General features: G+C 38.2%; 1 protein-coding gene across 2 annotated transcripts in view; it reads right to left on the bottom strand.

The window, feature by feature from the left end:
- The window catches only part of LOC114657851 (polyamine-modulated factor 1-binding protein 1), a 417512-nt gene that overhangs the window by 368273 nt on the left and 23441 nt on the right, over positions 1-25798 (bottom strand). Inside the window, exon 3 of one of the 2 annotated variants that reach the window (XM_028809793.2) lies at positions 8448-8588. In XM_028809793.2, coding sequence (XP_028665626.1) covers positions 8448-8588 — 141 coding nt within the window. The remainder of the gene's footprint in view (positions 1-8447; positions 8589-25798) is intronic. The other variant, XM_051932060.1, reaches the window with a different exon arrangement.

The raw sequence follows: 25798 nt of genomic DNA, 5'->3' as shown, positions 1-25798 counted from the left end.
TGTTAAGGTTTCTTAATAGCATGATTATTGTTCCGTTTTTAAGGCTAAGACTGTGTTGTGGTAATCCGGCTGGGTTAATAGTGTTCAAATATTGTAAGGGGAAATTAAGATGGTTGTTGTCGTCATCAGAGTCAACTTTGTCAGAGCTTAGAAAGAGGTGTGCCTCTCCAGGAAGTAATGAAATGACCTGGTTATTAATGTGATCAACATTAATATGTTTTGGACATAATATAGGTCGTTGTGTTAAAAGGGGTATTTGGTGTAATGAGACCGTTGTTCCAAATATCTCCGTAACTAAGTCGTCGCAGATAAAGGGTTGAGGAATTGTAATAATATCTGGGTGAAGTTCATCTGTATTGGTGAGTGTACCATCTCCCAGTTGTAATAAGCAATTGTTATATTCGGGATCTGGACATCGCATGTTTTGTACCAAGTGTATCTTTTGAAAGCAATGCCAATTGTCCGCGTAACATTTTTTGTTCCGCAGTTTTAGAAGCGCGTTTTAGGCGCCAACGTGAATTTTTTTTTTTGATGCGGGTTCGTGTTTGTGGTCCCGTTACTCGAGCCGTGTAGTTTTGTACCCGTGATCATGAATTGATGACTTGTTTGATCTTTATCGTTAGGAATATGGATAAGTAATAAGGAGGATCGCACTCACTGTTAATATGCGGACTGTTCGTTTCTTCGTATTATCACCAATCAGGTGTCGCGCCTGTATATGTATTGTAGTTCGGTCTGTTGTTGTTGATGTATGACGTCGTTGCGTATTTTAAGGTGGACTGAACAATAGCTGAGCGCATGGCATGTGGAGCAATAGTTAAGCACTGTCTAAAATCTCCTCCTAATAAAAGTACCTTTCCTCCAAAGGGAATATTATTATTCATCAACGCAATGCCAATTGTCCGCGTATTTTAAGGTGGACTGAACAATAGCTGAGCGCATTGCATGTGGAGCAATAGTTAAGCACTGTCTAAAATCATCTCCTAATAAAAATACCTTTCCTCAAAAGGGAATATTATAATTCATCAACGTTTGTAGAAGTTTATCAATGGTGTTGAGTAAGTGACTGGATGCCATTGTACATTCATCTATAATTAATAGTGTGGCAAGACGGATGTCACGTGCATTGTTACTGTTCATTTTCATAGTGGATACCGATGTTTCTGTGATTGGGACCGTTATTTTGAATAAGGAGTGACATGTGTTTTTGGAGCCGAGACATTTTTTCTTCCGCGGTTTCAGAAGCACGTTGTAGGTGCCGTCGTGATTTGTGCATATTTGCGTTCTTGATTTGTTTCAGGGTGCACTGTTACAATGCGATGTAATATTTGTCCACATACGCGAAAGCAGTATGGGCCATTGCCTTTTGGTGGCCTGATATTTACTCCGGTAGATGCAAAAGCAAATGAACTATTGTAGGATCTAATGCAGTTCATAAAGTTTTTACTTTCAGGTACTTCGTTAGTTAGAAGCTTCTGTAGATATGCAGGATATGAATGTAAAGGAGGCAGTCTAATTGGACCCTTTTGACAACGTTTAATACGGACGGTTCGTTCAGAAATGGGGCTTTGTGTGTCATTTCTTATTTATGTTAGTGTGGTCGAGGGTGTGAATCGTCCTTTTTGTGTACGTTTCGCGTGCTATGTCCGTAGTCTGTCCCGTTTCGTGTCCAATGGGCTTTGTGTGGCGCTCGCGGCTTCTTTTTTTTTGTGTGCTGGGGGCTTGTTGCCTGAGTTTTTATTTCTGTTAGTGGAGGGGGTGTTTGTGTGTCGTGGGTCTGAATCGTCTTTTTTGTGTGCGAACCGTTTCGTGTGCTATGTGGCGCCTGCGTGTGACTCCTTTGTTTTTGGTGTTCTAGGGGCGCGTGGCGGCTTTGGGTGTCGTGGGTCTCAATCTTCTTCTTTGTGTGTGTCCCGTTTCGTGTGCAATGGCTTCGTGCGTTTACGTTGCATTCCATCCGGCCGGTTTCCGTTGCTTGGGGGGGGGGGGGGGGTTTGTGGGGCGCCTGCGCAGTACATCTTTTGCATCCACGGCCCATGGCCGGATGTCCCCGTGTCCATCCGGTTTACCATTCTCAGTTAGTAATATGGAGAACAAGGTAGAATGTTCTCTGTCCAACGGGACAATAAGCCCAAGCACAAAGCAAAGTCAATACAAGAATGGCTTAAAGTAAATTCTGTAAATGTTCCTTAGTGGACTAGCCATAGCTGACACTTCAACCCAATTGAACATCTCTTTAGAGACCTGAAAATAGCTGTACATCAGGCATGTCAAACACACGGCCCCCGGGCCGCATGCAGCCCGCAACAGAAATCCGTGCGGCCCGCATGACAGATCCTAGTTAGCACTGAACTAGTACAAAATGATTGATTCAATCACAAACGATAGTACTCTGCATCTTCGGTGTTACTTATTGACTTTTCTTACTTCTGCCTTCTGACAAAAGAGCTTTTTCCCATGGCATTACGGTACCGGAAACGTCATCTGCTAGTATAGCCACGAGCCTTGTCCAAAGTTAATGAGCCGCAGCGTCACAACTGAAGTGCTAGGCTGCAGCAGGGGTGGCCTTAGGCATGTGCAAACTGTGCACCTGCACAGTGCCGCTAAATCCCAGGGGCCGCCACGCCAATATATATTGAATATAAAACAGAAAGAGAAAATAACGACACAGCTGACGGCAATGTGGCTGAAAAACATTCTGTTTCTTGTTAATTAGTACGCTGTATTTACAAATGTCGCTAGAGTCGGAGCAGTAAGCTATATGTAGTATTATAATGTTTTGCCGTAATGAGAATATCATGGGTCGCCACTTGGTTTTCAAGTTACGGACACGAGTATATAGAAGCGTGTCATGAGCACGAAGGCTGCTATGCAGTGTCCGCAACGGATGTGGCCATCCGCCGTGCATAAGATACCGTATTGACATTGCCAGGCAAAGGGGCCACCGATTCTTTCTCTGCCCAGGGCCACCACGAGCCTAGAGCCTCCCCTGCTAAGGCTATACTACTGACTGGGTTGCTGAGACTGGCCACTGGGCAGAACTGACCATTACGAGTAGTAATAGCCCTCACATTTTCACGTTTTTTTGCTCTAGTTTCATGTAATTTTGTGCTAGTATTGTAACGAACAGTTAGTGCAGACTACAGCTGAAGATCTGAAGTGGACACGAGAAGTTGGTGAGTTGTTTATTAACATTTTTGTGATTTTGAGTTTGTAAAATTATTGTAGGTCAGGTGGCTTTTTGCATATCAGCTTATTTTACAATATAAACTTTGAAGTAAACTTAGTAAAGTAAAATTTGATTTTTGGAGGATTTGTTTTCCAACTTGAATTACTGAGCAATGAATTCAGTGAGCATTTTCGTGATTTCAGTTCACACAAACAGGGCATTGCGCTGTTCTCTTACAACATTGAGAATTCGCCTGAGAATATCCAAATGGAATTGATTGAAGTGCAGTCAGATTCTATTCTGAAGGCAAAATACAACGAAGTTGGTGTGCCAGGCTTGTATGCTTACCTACCACCCTCGTATGTGCAGATCCGTAAGTTGGCATCGAGAGTACTATCTATTTTCGGAAACACTTACCTTTGTGAGCAATTGTTTTTGTTAATGAAAGCTACCAAAACCCCACATCGCTCAAGACTTACCATCGAGCACCTTTCATCCCTCATAAAAGTTGCAGCTGCACAAGATTTCAAGCCTGATATTGACGAACTGGTTACTAACAAGAGATGCCAAGTGTCGGGACAAAAGAAATAAATCTCACACTGTAAGGCTCCTATATAAGCAATGGATATAATATAATGAATATCAATCATCAAGACACTATATAAAAGCGGTCGGGATTGTCCTTCCGTCCCGTGAGTGCAAAGCGTAGCGGTATTCCGCTTATCACAGACTTATTACTTGCGGTACGAAGCGACGCGATGTGAGCAGAGTTCTGGTGCTCCCATCGTTCCCTTGCTTTTGTGCGCGATGCGCTGGAAAAATAGACAAAATTATGTCTCTGGAAATAATTAATGTTGATGGAGTACAAATGCCTCACTGCGTAGTAAATATCAGGGGAGATGGTGCTTGCTTATTCTCATCTATAGCTTATTTAGTGCATGAAACGCCGTCTTTAGCGGTACAGATTCGGGCTGACATTGTACGACATGTTTTAAGTAATTGGTCAAGGTTTCAGCCATTTACAATGATGCCGTCAGGAATCTCTTATACAAATGAGCTTCAGTATCTCACTGAAATGTCAAAGTCTCAAACTTATGGTACCATTTCTGAGCTAATGGCAGCGGGAGAGTTGTTTCCCTATGAGTTTCAAGTATATTATTATGGAGTCCTACACTCCAAGTTTGGACAGGCACTCAAGGGGATAAAAAAAACTTAGGTTTTTGGGAGATGTTATGAATGGGCACTTTGATGTTCTCATTCCCTACACTTACATGCCTGATGTATACATGGAGTGCACACAAATTGAGGATAAAAGTCGCCTTAAAAGGAGGGTGAGCCTAGCAATATAATAAGGACCTAGCTAAGAGGTTAAGACTCTAATTCTACACTGTTGTATGGAGACTGCATGGAAATAAATTGCTTTTCTTTAAACTTTAAACTTTACGTGTTACATTTTTTAAAGTTTTCAGTATTGGAAAGAAAGCTACAGTAACTTTGTATAATAGTATAACAGTATTTGTTACAGTACGGCCCGCTGACACATGTATGGCAGTCGAAGCGGCCCACCAATGGTAGTGAGTTTGACATGCCTGCTGTACATTGAGGTTCTCCATCCTACCTGAGACAGCTAGAGAGGATTTGCAAGGATCAATGGCAGAAAATTATCAAATTCAGCTGTGCAAAGCTTGTCATGTCATACCCAGGAAAACATGTTGTAATCGTACCCAAAGGTTCTTTAACGAACTATTGAATAAAGGGTCTGAATACTTGTATTAATGTGATTTATCAGTTTTTTATTTTTAACAATTATGCAAAAAATTTAAAATCTTGTTCAATTTATCATTTTGGACTATTAAGTGCTGCTTGTTGAGGAAAAAATGAATTGAAATGATTTTAGCATAAGGCTGCAACACTAAATGCATAAAAGTGAGGTGGTTGGAATATTTCCTGAAAGCACAAGTTCTACCCAAATAGCATCTCCAACACAGAAACAAATTAGGGTCAAAGCAGCTTCAGGCATGACCATTCATTACCATTATATCATTATTCTAACTTCATAATCATACACAACATCACTTTTATATTTAAGTTTTATTGAAAACAAAAAATCAGTCTCAGTTAATTCCATAATTTGTAATGCAGCTGTTGTTTGTCAGAAATGCTATTTTAATAGTTTGTTTTTTTTAGGGTTTGAATTGCAATGAGTGAAAGGATAATCAATGCTAAGCCTAATCAGACAGCTTAGCTCTCATACACCAGACAGATTTGTATCATCATCATATCAGGCAACACATGTTTGTGCTTAAGAAACAAACGTCAAACGTGACGGTCAGGCTAAAATTAAATACTGTACATTTGAAATCAACGTGCTAATAGGAGATAGCAGGTAATTCCAAAATACTATCCCATTTCCAGGCTTAAATTATTAGGAGAAAATGGAAAACTATGGTTAATATTTTTTGCCTTTCTACCCTTGACTATAGATTAACAAAAGTGTCAAAGCACATTGCAACAAGGAAAAATTACCCACCCACCATTGTGTAAAACAACATTACACACATAAGAATTTAAGGGTGACCTCAGGAGACCATTAAAAGGCATAACTCACACATCATACTTTTTAAATTAAAATGCATATGTTTCTGATGTGAGAGGGAGCAACAGTACCAAGACAGCCTATTTAGACATGGGAAGAACATGTAAACCTAACTAGAACAATGACCAGGCTAGCATTTAAACTTAGGTACACGGAGAAGTGAGGTAGTATGTGAAAGTATTTTTTAATATTCATATAGTCATATTTTTTGTCTTCTAATGATAAAACAGAAAAATATGCTTTTATTTGATTTATTTGTATCTAAATGTTAACCAAGGAAACAAATATTATATACAAATATTTTTGTCTGTGACTCATTTTAAAGGAAAACAATAATTTCCATAAAGTCAGGCAATTAATAAACATGATAAAAATGAAAGTAAACAAAACAAATTAATTAATCATTTGCAAAAGTGGTGTAATACTTTCTGAAAACTAAATAATCAAAATCTTTTTACTTAACGTTAAAATATAAATACAAGAAAGGCATTTAAGATAGAAAAAGTGTGAATCAGCAGCCACATGCCTGCTACATTACTTTTCTGGTTAAAGAATTTAACAGAGGCAAATAAAAAATACAATTCATGATTCAAAATAGTCCTAGATAAGAAGATTAGACATTTCAGAAAATATCTTTACATGTGATGAGAAGGGAAACATAATATTTCACTAACTTTACTGTACCTCTATTTGTCAGATTTTGTTTATCCAGCCTAAATGGAGTTTTATTTTATTTATTTATTTATTTCTGTCCTCTCGGCCATCTGACCTTAACTTGTTGTCTTGTTATTCAGTCTTTAATATATATTGCATAATCTTAACTCTTTTCTCTTCTTGTTCTTTTGTCATCTTGTAAATCACTTTGAGCTATATTGTTGTATGAAAATGTGCTATATAAATAAATGTTGTTGTTGTACAAATTATAGATACACACACATTTCAACACACAGATGTACAAAATATGAAAATAAGTTACCTTTTGAGACACTAATCTTCATTTGTTAATATATATCACATTACTTTTCTAAATTAATATGGGCTTATTAATAATTAACAAATTGTGCAAAACAACATTACATATATAAGAATTTAAGGGTGACCTCAGGAGACCATTAAAAGGCATAACTCACACATCATACTTTTTAAATTAAAATGCATATGTTTCTGATGTGAGCGGGAGCAAGAGTACCAAGACAGCCTATTTAAACATGGGAAGAACATGTAAACCTAACTAGAACAATGACCAGGCTAGCATTTAAACTTAGGTCCACGGAGACTATACTTCCTTAGAAGGCTGGCATCCTTCAACATCTACAATAAGATTCTGCAGATGTTCTATCAGACAGTTGTGGCGAGCGCCCTCTTCTACGCGGTGGTGTGCTGGGGAGGCAGCATTAAGAAGAAAGACGCCTCACGCCTGGACAAACTGGAAAGGAAGGCAGGCTCTATTGTTGGCATGGAGCCGGACAGATTAACATCTGTGGCAGAGCGACGGGCACTCAGCAGGCTCCTACCAATTATGGAGAATCCACTGCATCCACTAAATATTATCATCTCCAGACAGAAGAGCAGCTTCAGCGACAGACTGCTGTCACTGTCCTGCTCCACTGACAGATTGAGGAGATCGTTCCTCCCCCAAACTATGCGACTCTTCAATTCCACCCGGGGGGGTAAACGTTAACATTATACAAAGTTATTGTCTGTTTTTTACCTGCATTATTATCAATCTTTAATTTAATATTGTTTATTGTATCAGTATGCTGCTGCTGGAGAATGTGAATTTCCCATTGGGATTAATAAAGTATCTATCTATCTATCTCAAAGCAGAATACTTCTGAGAAGTGAAACCAAATGCAATGTCACTAAGAAAAGAAATGTAAATTGGATTGATCTATATTAACTTGTATCTATTAGGATAAAAGTACTGGCCAACTTAGGTTGCTGTTAATATTCAAAGTAATATCTATATAAACACAGAGATACAGTCACATACTATGAATATACCGTATATCACAACTGTAACTTTGCAAAACCTAATAGTGTATTATATATACAGTATGTGTGTATGTATATAAACTGCTTATGGTTAACATATTTTAATACATATACTTTGACAAAAGTTCTACTTAGCAAAAGAAATTGTGTGAATAAACCAAGACTACACAAAGAAGAACACATTTTAAATTTCACTGCTCTGCTCTGTATAAAAGTGAGTACAAATAATTTAGTCAGTCATTTTCTAACCCTCTTAGTCCTGAACAGGGTCACAGGGGTCTGCTGGAGCCAATCCCAGCTAACACAGGGCGCAAGGCAAGGACAAACCATGGACAGGGCACCAGTCCATCGCAGGGCAAACACACACACATACTGTACACACCAATCACACACTAGGGCCAATTTAGGATCACCAATTTTCCTAACCTGCATGTCTTTGGACTGTGGGAGGAAACCCATGCAGACACAGGGAGAACATGCAAACTCCACTTAGGGACAACCTGAGATGCAAACCCTGGTCTTCTTACTAAGTGGCAGCAACACTACCACTGCACTACCATGCTGCCCACAAATAATTAAAAATTATATTTTCTAAGAATCCAACTGCTATATACAGTAAAAGCATACATTCATTGTAACAGGAACATTAAATGCTGGCCCCCCTTCGCTCCTGACACAGTAACTCACCAGCTCCTTTACCTTAAGTTTTTTTTCTAGGCTGCAGACTTTCTCCTCAGAAACAATCTCCATTTCTTCAAGGCTCTGGATCAAAACCTGGTTTTGCTCAGTGAGGTCTTTCACAAATGATTGCAGAACATCCACCTTTAGCTTTAAATATACAAAACAAGGTTCAAAATTAAAAACACATATATGTGAATTATTGCTTTCATTGAAATTGACTGTTAAAAAACATAGCAATTATTTGTTACATGACTTTGTAAGTTCAGCTTTATAAATATTATAAATTTAAAAAACTGTGTAACAGTCTACATGAACTGATAGAATTTTACAGCATACCTCTAATACAATCCATTCTGAAAACAACATCAATTGACAGACGAACATACTGATGACCATTGATTTGTATTTAAAACATAAGCTAGTCATACAATTTTGGATCTGTCTAGCATATTCAAGCTAAATGCAAGAGCAAAGAGTTCATGGATTTTCATAATAGTAAATGTGATAAGATTTCATTTTACATATTCAGCTTTCTGATTTAATACTTCTGGATCAGAAGATGCTGCTGTTTGGGAATACTGCCTTAGTACAGTTAAATTATTGACAGAATTGGAAATTGTGCAAAGGACTTCCAAAATGAATCCAACAGTCTGTTAATCAGACTTGATTCTAAAGGTTGTGAAAAACACATACTCCTAACTGCCATGTATACACTGAATACTGTCTAATTAAATCATTTTTATTGTCTGGCATTATCCTTAAGTCCTTTAAAATATGCACTATTTGACCTTTATCAAAAATGTGTTCAAACTACAATATCCTAATGAAATAAAGACTAATATTAAAGTTAATGTTTTTCCCCAAACATTTAATAAAACATTTAACCTTGGAACTACACCTTTATCTTAATAACCACAACCTTAATGAAAAATTTCAGTCTCACTTTTCTGGAACCTGATTTAACATAGGTCATCAATCATATTCCTTTATCTATAGAAAAGCTATAGTCATAATGTTCTTAGATGTAAAAGTGTTTAACAATACTGACTGCTGAATTTTACTGTACACTGGAAAATATACTTGGATTTACACTGGATATGTCCAGATGTCTGACCAAACAGGGATAAGCTAGTTCAGAATGTAGACAGTTGAATGTTTAAGTATTATATTATTGGTCCCATATGCAGCAAAACTAGCAAAAAATCCTGCAATGTGTAATATATTAGATTTATGGTGAATTTCTCCTCTACATTTTAGCATTAATTATTCACAATGTACTACTCTTTAACACCATTAAACCCCTTCATAATAAAGGGTATATCAATTTTTAAATTACATTTTTGTGCTGTCTGTCTCTATATACAGTATATCAACATTTGCCATCTTAAACTGATTAACCACTTTCTAATCAAATTTTATTTAAGTCTTGATAGTTTACTTGGACTATAAATCGATGTTCCTATTAAATTGTTTTCAATATGTCCAAATTGGCAGTTCTTCCTTTAGTCCATTATGTTGGTTGATATGGCTTACCACAGGCATTGCAACTGGAACAATTCTGTTGTTTTTTTTTAATCTGTATGTTGCGATTAGAAGAAGTCATTCAAAAAAACTGCAATCATTTTCACAATATTTCTATTTTTTCATTAATTGTTTTTAATGAAGAAAAACAGAAACTGAGTAAAATCACTAGTTTTTAAACTTAAAAAAACTTCACTGAGGTGAAAACTTTGCATACATAGTAGAAAGGCAACAATGGCAACTGTTCACTTTACTTTAGTTAGATCCACACTGAATTTAGGTATTAACGGTGACAGTGATCTAACCTTTAGTTGTCACATTTACATACTATTGTGGGTTTTTATTTTTTTAATTATACAAGATGTGGAAAATCTAGTTCATAGATTTTTATTAAGCCTTTTGCACTTTCAGTATGACATCTGCTTGTTCCTTTATACCTTCATGTGCATGAATGCAAAAAGCATAATAGTAACACATAAATATATATAGATTTAATTAAAAATACCTTTTCATTTTAAAGAAAGTTACAGTATTATGGGAAATGGGAGTCAGTTCAAATGTGGTAAGATGTAAAAAAAAAAAAAAAAATAACTAATATCCCTAACAAATACATTAAATATACACAAAGAAAAAAAAGTTTTATTTACAGGCTAGTAAACACCACATCTGCTCTTAGACCGTCCAGCAATTTGCCATATTACAATCCAGTCACGGCACCTTTGTTAAATTATTACAAATGGGTAGCATCATCTTCATTGCTATGGATGCCATCTATAATATCACAGTCAATCAATAAACATAAATTAAACTTAGCATAGACAATAGTCTTAAAATAAATTTTTCCATGGACATACCTAATAAATGTCTTATGTTTCTAAAACCCAGTTTTGCAATACTTGGCAAATGTACATTTAGCTTTTTATCTACAACTCTCTGAATCACTCTTCTAAGATCAATTTGTGAGTTTCAATCTCTTTTTGAAATGTAAATACAAATTGATGACCCTCCAGTTCTGTGTGGCTTTCTAAGTGCAATCCCCTAATCTGTGAGTTTGTACAGTCCCGAATATTTAAAGCAATTGTATCATCACTTCCTTTTTTTGTGATCAGCCTGCCTTTAGAACTATAATACTGGATTACTCAATAACTTTTATATTAATGGAAGGGACTATATAGAACAAAGAAATATCTGTTTACGCAATTAATTTTTTATAAATGTAGACACTATACGAAGTAAATAAAACTTGGATTACTAGAGTTCTTTTATACTAACGAAATATAAAATAAATTATATTTGATTACTTGATTCCTCAGGGTAGAGTATGAAAAGCACTGTATAAAATAAAAAATGATCACTTAACTCCTTTTATACTAATGAAAGGCACTATCCATCCATTATCCAAACCGCTATATCCTAACTACATGGTCACAGAGGTCTGCTGGAGCCAATCCCAGCCAACACAGGGCGCAAGGCAGGAAACAAACCCCAGGCAGGGCACGCACACACACACTGACACACCAAGCACACACACACCAGGGACAATTTAGGATCGCCAATGCACCTAACCTGCATGTCTTTGGACTGTGGGGGGAAACCTGTGAAATAAACGGCCACGTCAGTTGTGCGTAGAATGGCTATTTTTTAACTTTAACTTATCATATTACCTGACACCATCTTTTACAAGTTTATTCTATAACTGTACCTGTAGGTAAAGCTGCCACCCATGCCTATGATTATTATATGTAACTTATTTACATCATATGTTTTTACATATTTTATGGCTGTTTTCGCCCTTGCTGTATTAAATCTGTAAAGTATATTTTCAAGATTTTTCTTGTGTCTTCTAGAGGTAGCTACATGTACCCGCTACATGTAAATATTTTGAATACATTAACGCCTGACTGTTAAATTCTGTGTATTGGAATCTAGTTTGGACCAGGAATGTGTCTTCTGATAGTGAATACTTGTTAATGATGAAATATAAAAAAATAATGTTATTAGGTGATAAATACAGAGATTGCATATGATAGAAAAGTAAGCAAAAATACATATACTGTATTAATTATTTTAGGACATAAGAACTGAGAAATACTATTTAAACAAAAAAAAAAAAGAAATTTGCCTACATAATCATATATACAATCAGATGTTATTTGTCCAACCAGAAGATCCTAGGTAAAAGAGGAAAGGAGTAGAAACAGGAAAAAAAGGGAAAATATACATCTCATGACAGGAAGAATTTCATTTTAAAATGAGAAGTGCATTGTTATGTGACAATAAAATCAGAATCACCCCCTCTCATGGTGAGTGCAATAATTATATTGCTAGATTAAACACATCAGCTAAGTGCCAGGGTGCTTTCATCTACCATCTGCAGTATTTCACTCTCAGTTTTGCTGTCTCTTATTACCAATCTCTTAGAAGGAAGATATTTTTGGGCTCAATATTTGGCTGTGTCCATGGAATTACTTGCATGATACACTGTGGACTGAACACATTAAGAAGTAATGTCTCACACAAACATTATGAAAAACATTCATTTTTCTTTGGTTCTTGTTTTGTATATTAACACAATATAAATTAGTTAATCATATAATGAATTTATCTTTGTTAAGTATTTCTGAATATTATTGATTACCTGCATGCATTATGACTGGCAATTTGGAAAATGTATTGTTTCTTTTATAGACTACTAGCTGTGCTACCCACCTATGATAGGTTAAAATCTAAGTAATCAACATAAATGTTTGCAGTGCACCATACAATGCATATGTCTCTGTTATATGCCATTTAGTATGGGATTCGTAAAAGCAGTGTTTAATGTTTGTGATGCGCCATCTTTTGGAATGGCAGACATATAGCAACTGGATAGACACACACAGACACTTACTCTTTTATTAACGTAGATACTACACTTATGCATATTAGTATACTATAGTATATTGGTACATTAGTATATTATATATTAGTACATTAATATATATTAGTATATAGATGCTTCATTACAGTAACCATTAGTTAAAGACACATCTTCTTATTCCTTGTCAGGTTTACTCATGCCTGTATTTTGTGGAAACTATTACCACATGTTCTAAATCTTCTTTTTAACAAGATCTCTCAGTATACAAACAAGTTAAAATACACTAAAGATACTGTGCTATCCTGTCAAAATATAGTAGCAGTATAATATTTAGAATAAACATGTTATTACGGAATTGATGTTTTTTGATCTCTTGGCAAGCATTATATACTGTAATTGCAAGTAAACAACAAATATAATCAGGTCTCCGGTACATTAAAGCCAAATCTTCAGCAGTCCCAGCCCCCACCTTTCTTGTACACCTCTCTTGAGCTCTTGCAGAAGCCAAGGGCACAGTTCCATTCATTTTCAGGCCCATTTCCTCCTATGATTAGGCAATCAATCAATTCTAGCCCTAAGTCTCATCACGCAGTCTGGATTATCTCTCCACGTTTCTCTTTCAGTCGCACAAACTGGCACATTAATGTCAGATCAAGTATCACCACAATCTGGTTGCAGTAGTGCCCACTGGAAACTTTTCCATGTTTGTCAGAGAAGGCAGATTTATTCTCCTGCAATGAATCTTCAGAGGCAAATATTTTATATTTTTATGAAGGCTTATGTGCTTCTAGCAATGAGAGCAATCTTAGCCACCTTCTTATTAACAAATAAAGGGCACCACAGTATTCACAGTAATAGCTCTAGGTCTCCTGAAATGTATCACATTTTTCTCTGGAACAAAAAAGCCCTGGTCATACAAATATACCAGAATTATGGTCTCTGCATGAAAATACAAATTAAAAACAATTGAAAAGTTTAACTGAGTCAGTGAGCTTCCCTAAGCAGGATTAGCCTTTTAGCTTAATATTTTAACAAATACATCCAGACTTTTACCTTCTGAACACATATATTACAGTGGAGAATTTACAGAACCTGAAGTTGCCCCAGTAACATAACATATAAGCCATGAAACAATCCTGGAGGTTCACCTGTCCACTGCCTGACATACTCTTCATATAACCACATTGACCAATTAAATAAGCTCACAAGTCTTTAAGGTTTGTGAGGATAACACACATCCTATTATAAACCCACACAAACAAAGTGAGAATGTGTAAGATTCACACAGTGACTAGTCTAAGAAGCAAACCACTGCACAAACATTTTGCCACACTGCAAAAAATACACACAAATAATTTACAGATTGAACTAAGCACTTGTTTTGCCAGTTTAACAAAGGTCCAAAAAGCAATGCAGATTTTAAATTGGAAGAAAGCTGCTTTATGGTGTGTGACATCCATTTGCTTTTATTGTTTCAGCTCACAAAATAAAAAACAAACTGCCTCTAATAAATTTTAAAAAAATCTGTCTCCACTTTTTAAACCCCAATCAAACTCATTAAAACAGAAAATATAGGAAAATAGGAACATGTAAAAAATAAGAACATTAACCATTATTTAATCGGAGAAAAGATTAGTTAAAGTGATTCACGGTAAAAACACGGCTTTAGTTTAATAATTACAACTTCTGAGATGTCTTCATTGACCAAGATGTGTTAAAAGAAATTAGGCTAAATCTGAATAACACAAAACAAGGAAGAAGACTTGTTACAAGACTTTATAATCCTCTCATCACAATATGTTCCAGAATGACCATCCAATTGTTTCAAAGGGCACAAAGGATGATATAGGACATTACCTAAAAAACTGGAATTCTTAACATAATGTTTAGTTTCTCTCTCCAACTTGGAGGGTAACGTTAGTGCTTTAGGAGAAGGAAAATAAGTGAAAAAAACCACACCACATAACCAAATGGGCAGTATAAAAGAAACTATCTCACAGCTGATGAGGCCGCAACTACACAAGTACTTTGGTAGAAACTAAAGTACTACAGTGTTAAATACAGGAATGTAAAGAATCTTGTTTTATGTTGAACTAACTACTTTGATCTATTTGTGAATGTGGTCAAATTCTGTCAGTAATAATGCCAACATCATCAACTTCATCCAAAACCAAAACATCAAATTGGTTTATTTCACTCAACTACAACTCAGACCAGTTAACTGCTCTTTTTGGACAGGTTAAAAACTCAACATAAGATTAAATATGTGACACATAGTGTTGGTCGACGGTTTTCACAGCTAATATGATGTGTTGGCTGGTAACCTTGTTCGCAGAATGTTTACGTGGTAATTTGCTGTGTAGCCAGCTTAGGCAAATATTTTTTTCTTATGCGCCCCATGATGCTTGCAAGGCCAACATGATATCAAAGAGCTGTAGCAGCCATGCGCAGGAACTTTCACACATGCCTACTGTAAGATCAATACAGACTTGGCCATCACTGTGTCGCAAGCACACAAGGGGGAAATAAAGCCCACCCCGTTCCCCCATCCACCAAACAGTACTATGCAATATTTTTTCCTCATCTTTAACTGCACTCCTTTCTTTCACTTGTGGCAGTTTCAACCACCTGGGGCTCTTCAAATGCCATATGTGGGTCATCAGTGAACCTAAAAGGGTAAAGCATGTTCCAAAGCCACAAAGAAACACTGTCAGATTTATATTCTGCATGCATTAAAAAAAAAAAAATTAAACAAAAATCTGAAGTATAACTAGTACTGCCAACAGATACATAACACTCATTACTGCCTGCTGGCAACAAACCACTACATGGCTAATTATGCATGTAAATTAACAATGTGCTCGGCAACAACTCAAAACAAGCCTTAAAGGAACCCTCTCCCTCCACCTCCCCACATTAGAAATCACAGGGCATGATTGAAATAATAAAAACAATTTATTTATTAATATTTACAAAGCATTTCTTTATTCTTGATGGAAGAAGAAAGTGAAACTCATCTGCACAGATAGAGGGGAAACAAAAAACACATTCCCGCTGCGCCCAGAGCTGCAACCCAAGATTGACACTCTCTCAGCACAATGATTCATATTTTATTTATTTATTGCTAGTTTGTGACCATTTGTTGTATTTTATTTGTGGTATTCATTCTGTGTGCTTCTTTTATTATTTGCGGCACAGTGGTGCAGTGGATAGCACAGCTGCTTCACAGTTCAGATCATATATTTGGCCACAATAATCAGTAAAGAATATTTGGCAGACTTTTCTCTAGCTCCCGGGGAGACTTAAAAGACTATTGCACCATTTCAATCCTCTCAAAACTAGTTCAGCTGCTCATTTCCCATTGAATTTTGCAGAGTTCGGCACAGTTGCCGAACATTTCATTTATTTCACAGAACTCAAGGCAAAGCGAATTCAGCAGAGTTTACTATCACTGGTAACATATGTGATGAAAAGTGGGCAACAAACGAAATGGAGACCATGAATTGATTTAATTACTTTTTATATTTATAATTATGTAAATAAGTGCAGAGTAAAATCACTATGCTCTGTAATGTTTTGCTTACTGGTAAATTCACAGAGCAGTCTTAAAGTACATACATTTAATTTTGTGAAAAAAGTAGTATTTGCTAAATAAATGCTGGGAAAAACTCCAAGTGTACAAACTGCAAGTGCAGTACACAGATAAGTAAATTAAGAAAAAATTTTTTGTGTTCAACAGGCAGCAATGAAGAGATAAACTTCCATAAATGATTAATTAATAGAATCTCTCCACTTTGTAATAGTTACACATAAGCTAGGACCTAAACAAGCCAGACTTTTTCTAACACCATATTGTGTTCAAGAAAGCATACATTGAAACTGCTACAGATACAACTCATTATCACATATTATCATACTTCTTTTAATTAAGATAGGCCATTTTCCCCAACATATTGATTTGTACATTTACTAAGTTTGAAAAAATGTATTTGAATCACTTGAAATTTTGCACATATTAACAGAAAACTTAATCAAATCTTCAATGAAAATCTAATATTAGATCCAAGAGACCCTGCTTAACTAATAGCAAAAACATTACTAACCTTATTATTACCCTAACCATTACTAACCATTATTAACCTAACCTTTAAACCCAATAATCAAATGAATGGTTTAGTTATTGGTAACTGCTCTTACTGGTGACTGTAGAAAAATCCCATGTATTTCTCTTTGCAGAATTATTTCAGCTCAGGGACATTTGTGGGTTTTTGAGCTGAAACTTTTTTTTTTTTTTTTTTTTTTAAGTTATTTATCCATTGAGCAGGATTTTTGTGGATTAGTCAGTTTCATGTAGGTTAACATGAGGTGAACACTCATATTTGCATTAAGTGCAGTGATTTCTGCACTGCTGGTGTGCTATTGATGCCACAGCCTGTCTAACCTTATGCAAGGCAAAAGAGACCTGCAAATCAACATATGTTTTATGTTTCTCATGGACTCCGTGCAAAATTCTTATAAATACTAAATACTGTTTGGTGTAATCTTAGAACCTTAGAAATTACTTTCTTATTCAATAGGAGTGACAGGCATCAATAATTATATTTGATCAAAAGGACAGGACTAACATAAACCCTGCTTAATTCTTATGAAAACTATTTGAATACTTGACTGCAATTCTCCCTTTTATTTTGTAAACAAAACCTTTACATGCCATAAGCGGTGCAGTGGTAGCAGTCTTAAAGTACATACATTTAATTTTGTGAAAAAAGTAGTATTTGCTAAATAAATGCAGGGAAAAACTCCAAGTGTACAAACTGCAAGTTTGTGTTCAACAGGCAGCAATGAAGAGATAAACTTCCATAAATGATTAATTAATAGAATCTCTCCACTTCTTCCCATGGGCTCACCACCTATGGGAGGGGCCAAGGAGGTCGGGTGCAGTGTGAGTTGGGTGGTGGCCGAAGGCGGGGACCTTGGCGGTCCGATCCTCGGCTACAGAAACTGGCTCTTGGGACGTGGAATGTCACCTCTCTGAAGGGGAAGGAGCCTGAGCTAGTGCGCGAAGTTGAGAGGTTCCGGCTAGATATAGTCGGGCTCACCTCGACGCACAGCTTGGACTCTGGAACCAATCTCCTTGAGAGGGGCTGGACTCTCTACCACTCTGGAGTTGCCCCCGGTGAGAGGCGCCGAGCAGGTGTGGGTATACTTATTGCCCCCCAACTTGGAGCCTGTACATTGGGGTTTACCCCGGTGGACGAGAGGGTAGCCTCCCTTCGCCTTCGGGTGGGGGGACGGGTCCTAACTGTTGTTTGTGCGTATGCACCGAACAGCAGTTCGGAGTACCCACCCTTTTTGGAGTCCCTGGAGGGGGTGCTAGAGGGCATACCTTCTGGGGACTCCCTCGTTCTGCTGGGAGACTTCAATGCTCACGTGGGCAATGACAGTGAGACCTGGAAGGGCGTGATTGGGAGGAATGGCCCCCCCGATCTGAACCCGAGCGGTGTTTTGTTATTGGACTTCTGTGCTCGTCACGGATTGTCCATAACGAACACCATGTTCAAGCATAGGGGTGTTCATATGTGCACTTGGCACCAGGACACCCTAGGCCTCAGTTCGATGATCGACTTTGTGGTCGTGTCGTCGGACTTGCGGCCACATGTCTTGGACACTTGGGTGAAGAGAGGGGCGGAGCTGTCAACTGATCACCACCTGGTGGTGAGTTGGCTTCGATGGTGGGGGAGGATGCCGGTCAGGTGTGGTAGGCCCAAACGTGTTGTGAGGGTCTGCTGGGAACGTCTGGCAGAGCCCCCTGTCAGAAGTAGCTTCAACTCCCACCTCCGGCAGAACTTCGACCACATCCCGAGGGAGGTGGGGGACATTGAGTCCGAATGGGCCATGTTCCGTGCCTCTATTGTTGAGGCAGCTGACCGGAGCTGTGGCCGTAAGGTGGTCGGTGCCTGTCGTGGCGGCAATCCCCGAACCCGCTGGTGGACACCGGCGGTGAAGGATGCCGTCAAGCTGAAGAAGGAGTCCTACAGGACCCTTTTGTCCTGTGGGACCCCGGAGGCAGCTGATAGGTACCGGCAGGCCAAGCGGAATGCGGCTTTGGTGGTTGCTGAGGCAAAAACTCAGGCGTGGGAGGAGTTTGGGGAGGCCATGGAGAATGACTTTCGGACGGCTTCGAGGAGATTCTGGTCCACCATCCGGCGTCTCAGGAAGGGGAAGCAGTGCAGTGTCAACACTGTATATGGTGGGGATGGTGCGCTGCTGACCTCGACTCGGGACGTTGTGGGTCGGTGGGGGGAATACTTCGAAGACCTCCTCAATCCCATTAACATGCCTTCCAATGAGGAAGCAGAGCCTGGGGACTCAGAGGTGGGCTCCCCCATCTCTGGGACTGAGGTCACCGAGGTGGTCAAAAAACTCCTTGGTGGCAGGGCCCCGGGGGTGGATGAGATACGCCCGGAGTTCCTCAAGGCTCTGGATGTTGTAGGACTGTCTTGGCTGACACGCCTCTGCAACATCGCATGGACATCAGGGACAGTGCCTCTGGATTGGCAGACCGGGGTGGTGGTCCCCCTCTTTAAGAAGGGGGATCGGAGGGTGTGTTCCAACTACAGAGGGATCACACTCCTCAGCCTCCCTGGAAAAGTCTATTCAGGGGTCCTGGAGAGGAGGGTCCGTCGGATAGTCGAGCCTCGGATTCAGGAGGAACAGTGTGGTTTTCGTCCTGGTCGCGGAACAGTGGACCAGCTCTATACCCTTAGCAGGGTCCTGGAGGGTGCATGGGAGTTTGCCCAACCAGTCTACATGTGTTTTGTGGACTTAGAAAAGGCATTCGACCGTGTCCCTCGGGGAATCCTGTGGGGGGTACTCCGAGAGTATGGGGTACTGGCCCCCCTGATAAGGGCTGTTCAGTCCCTGTACGATCAGTGCCAGAGCTTGGTCCGCATTGCCGGTAGTAAGTCGAACCCGTTTCCAGTGAGAGTTGGACTCCGCCAGGGCTGCCCTTTGTCACCGATTCTGTTCATAACTTTTATGGACAGAATTTCTAGGCGCAGCCAGGGTGTTGAGGGGGTCCGGTTTGGTGGGCTCAGGATTGGGTCACTGCTTTTTGCAGATGATGTTGTCCTGTTTGCTTCATCAGGCCGTGATCTTCAGCTCTCTCTGGATCGGTTCGCAGCCGAGTGTGAAGCGGCTGGGATGAGAATCAGCACCTCCAAATCCGAGACCATGGTCCTCAACCGGAAAAGGGTGGAGTGCCCTCTCAGGGTTGGTAGCGAGATCCTGCCCCAAGTGGAGGAGTTCAAGTATCTCGGGGTCTTGTTCACGAGTGAGGGAAGAATGGAGCGTGAGATCGACAGGCGGATCGGTGCGGCATCCGCAGTAATGCGGGCGTTGCATCGGTCTGTCGTGGTGAAAAAGGAGCTGAGCCGCAAGGCGAAGCTCTCAATTTACCAGTCGATCTATGTTCCTACCCTCACCTATGGTCATGAGCTATGGGTAGTGACCGAAAGAACGAGATCGCGAATACAAGCGGCTGAAATGAGTTTCCTCCGCAGGGTGTCTGGGCTTTCCCTTAAAGATAGGGTGAGAAGCTCAGTCATCCAGGAGGGGCTCAGAGTAGAGCCGCTGCTCCTCCGCATCGAGAGGAGTCAGATGAGGTGGCTCGGGCATCTGATCAGGATGCCTCCTGGACGCCTCCCTGGTGAGGTGTTCCGGGCACGTCCAACCGGGAGGAGGCCCCGGGGAAGACCCAGGACACGCTGGAGGGACTATGTCTCTCGACTGGCCTGGGAACGCCTTGGGATTCTCCCGGAAGAGCTAGAAGAAGTGGCCGGGGAGAGGGAAGTCTGGGCATCTCTGCTCAAGCTGCTGCCCCCACGACCCGACCTCGGATAAGCGGGAGACAATGGATGGATGGATGGATCTCTCCACTTTGTAATAGTTACATATAAGCTAGGACCTAAACAAGCCAGACTTTTTCTAACACCATACTGTGTTCAAGAAAGCATACAGTACATTGAAACTGCTACAGATACAACTCATCACTGCTGCTGCCTCACAGTAAGGAGATCATGGGGTTGCATCCTGGGTTCACGTCCTGGGTCCTCCCTGCGTGGAGAGCACTTTCAGTAGTTTATTATATTATTATATATAAATATATTTATACATGTATATTATATAAATGTAAAGAATTATTATTATTATTATTATATTCAATATTTGATTACCTTATATATCAAACGCTGTTTATATATCAAACGCTGTTTTTTTCATGTGTACACAATAACATTCATAATTGGACAAGGGACAAATATTTTTATAACATAATATTAGAGCACTGCTGTCCATGAAGCTCTAAAAAATATTTAACATATTAACTCTGATGTGAGACCGAGTTGCTGCATATTAGTCGATGATGGCTCTCTACATCAAAAAACTTGTTCCAATCAGTCTCAGTTTTTTAAATAGATAAAGTCATAGTTAAAGGAGAAGACAATGCTTTAACCTGAATTCATAGTCATGATCTTCAAAACTATTTTAAGCCTTTGCTAGTCTTCTTGCATGGACCATTGCCTGCTAAAAATGCCCACTTGCAGATTGGTACACTGAAACTATGAAAGGATATTATACATGGTTAACATTGACATTCACATATCCCATGTAATTCACACACATATTAATTTGTCTTATGCAATGAAATGTGCAACACAAAAACAAAACCTAAGCCATTCCATAGTTGCTACCACCAGCAGCATCTGTGGAAATGTGAGGCTACTGTCATATACTGGTCCTCACATCAAAATGGATCTGTAGTAATGAGACTCATCAGACCAGGCAAAGTGTAGCTATTTCTCCAGTGCGTTTGTGTTCCATTTTTTCTCTGTAGCTGCAGTTTATTTCACTAACCACAGCAGAAATCTGTGGTTGATTGTTGATTGAGTTACACTATCTATGAAAAGGTACAAAAAGTCTTCTACTCTATTATACTTACTTCTGTTATGAGGCTCAAGTTTTTTAGGTTCTGTAACAATTTCAGACATCATTTTCAGTTTGTGTTTTGTTGTGTTTACTTATTTTTAAAATCGTGACATCACACTGAAAACATTTTGGTGAGGTAACTTTCGTATTTGGCAGCCATGTTTGTAGTGGTTTGCTCAGCCATTTTTGGTCAACCTTATAATGTGAGGGTCATCACCACTATCATATAAAAGATGAACGTGCAGCACTCAGGTTATCCCAGTTTTAAAATTTTCAAGAAAAATCATTACTGCATGTGCACAAGTTTTCTTTGGTTAGGGATTCATTTTGGATTAGCTTGGCTGCTAAATTCTCCTCACATTTTTCACTCTGTTTCTCTCTTTGCCCCATAAATTACTTAGTTTGCCAATATTGTTAGTTTTACTGGTTTTGACCTCTACCTCTCCTTGCCTCTTTCCTCTTATAGCCCTTTAATTCTCCTGGTCACATAATTCACAACAGTCTTGGCACAGACTCAATCTGTTTCTAACACTTTCCATGCCCTGGCAAACCATCTTTTCTGTTTTCTACAGATCAAACTAAGCATATCCATGCTCCAAGCCCCATGGAGAAATTCACCTAAAATCAGTTCTGTCTCTGAAGCTTCTTTAGGAATGCATTGCCATGAATGTGATTATAATTGGAAAAGCAGGCATCATACTACCAGAATACAATTCCCAAGGCTTAACAAAACAACTTTACATGATAGGAGAAGAAGTGCTAGAAGATTCATTAGACACCTTAACTTCAAACACAACATTGCAAACAGACATGAAGTAGTACATGAAAACTGAATGAACATGTCTGTGTTAAAAACACATATTAATATAATAAAAACGTGTGGAAAATGCACATGCATTAAACCATGTTTCCGCATGTACATAAATGTGAATCTTCCCTAAAAGCTTGCACTACTGTTCATTTTCATTATAAAGCTGTTTTTTTTTTATAGTAGCCTAATAAATGGTCAGTTCACATTTTCAGCTGACTTTGGAGCTCAAGGGTAGTCTTGCTTTACTATAATAACTTTTAATAAAAATGAATGCTTTGTACAAATTGCTTTTTTAGAAAGAAAAAAACTTAAGCAGTCTATTGTTTTAGTCCTTCTGGCAATGATACTTTATATTTGCTAGTATAATTAAAAAAGACATTAGCTTTTTAACATTTTATTTGATATTAAAAAATGTCTTAGATGTCACAGCTTTATAACCAATTAAAAATGTATGTAAGCCACTCACTTGTTGAATCTAGCAGACTACATTTATTCCCAACATTTAATATTGACAATGGCAATAAATTTGACACAGATAACAAACAGGAATTACAGAAAGTCTGCACAAAACTGTAATGGTGCTAGTCTTCATTATAATTTTGTGGCATTCTTGAAAGGTCAGCATGAAATCAATCAAACTGTATTTTACAGAGGCCTTTATTTGTGTGCACCATCCATCACTGATCACTTTTGAGATCATTTTTTAATGTTCAATCCAAAAAAGGTGAACAGGTTAACTATTGTACATGCTGCCACGAAAGGTTTTCACACCCACCTCAACCTTTTCATTCTTTTTTGTTCTTTTTAAAATAATGTTAACCATTTAAGAGTTGCATTATCATTCATTTCTATTTAGTTCAAAACTAAAATAGGCCTAAAACCTTATAACTAATATTGAAATATTGGGGAGGACTGAAACAACAGATCACCTGAAGTAAAACAAATCCTCTTCCAAAATGGATTTTTACTTCCTTTTTCACAATTATAATTACTCATTTTGAAAGCAGGGCTCACTATGGGCACATCATTCTCTATACTTGAGAAGGAGAAGAATAGGATAGCATTATTTAAGGATATATTTATATTAATCATACTGACAGTCAAAGGATAAATACAAGAGGGAAAAAAACTGAATAGGGTAATAAGCCTACAGAACAGCAAACAATTACAAAAAAGGGAACATGCAAGCATTTGCTCGAAAATCAGGTTAAGAAAAGTGTATCAACTAAGTAAAACAAATACCCTCCATTCACTTTCTTCCACAATATGTAAAATCAAGAAGCTATCTGAGGCATAGCAGTCAACTGTACCATTTTGGTCAGGTATAGTTAGCAGCCAGAATTTGACAATCATGAGCACTGATATTCTTTACTTCTCTTCCCATCTACTTCAAATCAAAGCTAGCATCTGCACTTTATGATAGCTCAATGAATAATACAACTTAAAGTTTCAAGAGTTATTCATGGGGTATATCCTGGTCACACTCTTTTCACAGGAATGAAAAGCTGTACAATAACTTATAGTTACGTTTTAACATCTTGGAGGGTTGTAGATCTAACAAATCTTTTTTTCATGGACCCCAAAATAATCTCACCTAAGTTCTTTAAGATAGTTTGTAGGACTGTCTAAAAAGGAGTACACACTGAAATAATTTTGCTGTCATCAAGCCAGCATTAATTAAAAGAGCCCCAAACTAATTTCCCAATTAGACCACTTAAAACCTATGCAGCATGGTGGCGTAGTGGAAGCGCTGCTACCTCACATTAAAGAGACCCAGGTTTGCATCCATGGTCCTCTCTGTGTGGAGTTTGCATGTTCTCTCCATGTGTGAGTGTGTTTCCTCTGGGTGCTCCAGTTTGCTTTCACTGCCCAAAGATATGCAGTTCAGCTGAATTGCCAATGCTAAATTGGTCCTAGTGTGTGTTTGTGTGTTTTTGCCCTGTGATGGACTGGTGCCCTGTTTGTTCCTGCCTTAATCCCTTATGCTAGCTGGGATAAGCCCCAATGACCCTAGTCTGAATTAAGCAAGTTAGAAAATGATATGATATGACATTTAAAACACCAGTACAACATTAACTACAATAACCTACAATGGCTGAGCTCAGTTCTCTAAATACTTTTAAAATTAATTTTTGTGTGCACAGTTTGCTTGATTTTTTTTGTTTTACATCCAATAGTAGCAGACATCAATATAAATGTAAAACAAGATGGATGGACAATTTGCAAGCATTTTGCCATTTACAAATGCTGACAGTGTATGTTTCTTATTGAAAGAACATGATGCTACTACAACATTTTCACTTTAGCTTTAGTTTTACAATCCATATAAAAACAGCTCCCACTTAAAGTGTGATTGCAGACTTTGGAGCATTTTCTGGAAAATAATTTTTATCCATCAATATAGGTATTTTATAGAGGTTTTGTTTGCCCATCTTAGCTGGACTTCAGCCAGAAGCAGCATTCTGAAAAATGTAAGGATATACAATAAAAATCCTTTAATGGGACAGACTAAAAAAAATACAAAAAGCTTTTGATATAAGGACACTAATTCTTTTGACAACATTGATCAACCTGTCATGGTTTGATTATAGCACAATATCGTTTATCCGCATGAAGCTAGCTAATAGAGTTATAAACTCTTCTAAAGATCAGATTTAAATCATTGTCCTTGTCAAAAATGAGCTTGCACATGTGACGGCAACCTTTACCATTAAACGCTCTAACAAACAGTCAAATTACCAAAAATACTCAAATACAGTTGTATCTGAAAAATGCAGATGTCACCTAGTATGGCATTTTAAACACTTGCAAAAATTAAACTATTTTCTGCTTTTTAGTATTCAGAAAAGGCCTTCATTTTAATCCACTTTGTGGATATCAACACATAGATAAAGAATAAATGTTCAGCTGTACAGTATAATACTTTATGTGCTCTTTCAGGGAGGTGGTAGCTCAGGTAAGCACAAGTATCTAAACACAAAGTTATGCCACTATGGAGAAAATGCTCAAGACAACAAACGATTTTCAAGTTAAATGAGATCCTGCAAACTAATGATCACAATACACTTTTACAATGACAGCCACTGGGGGATAACTGCTATTGTATAGTGTAAGCTTTTCTGCTTCTATAAGCACAAATTAAGCATAGATTCTGTAATCAATAGCAGTTTATGAGTGATT

Source organism: Erpetoichthys calabaricus, chromosome 9 (assembly GCF_900747795.2).
Source record: "Erpetoichthys calabaricus chromosome 9, fErpCal1.3, whole genome shotgun sequence".
In the NCBI taxonomy this organism is placed as follows: domain Eukaryota; kingdom Metazoa; phylum Chordata; class Cladistia; order Polypteriformes; family Polypteridae; genus Erpetoichthys; species Erpetoichthys calabaricus.
The sequence above is the reverse complement of the archived record's forward strand: the minus strand, read 5'-3'. Positions and strand labels throughout refer to the sequence as shown.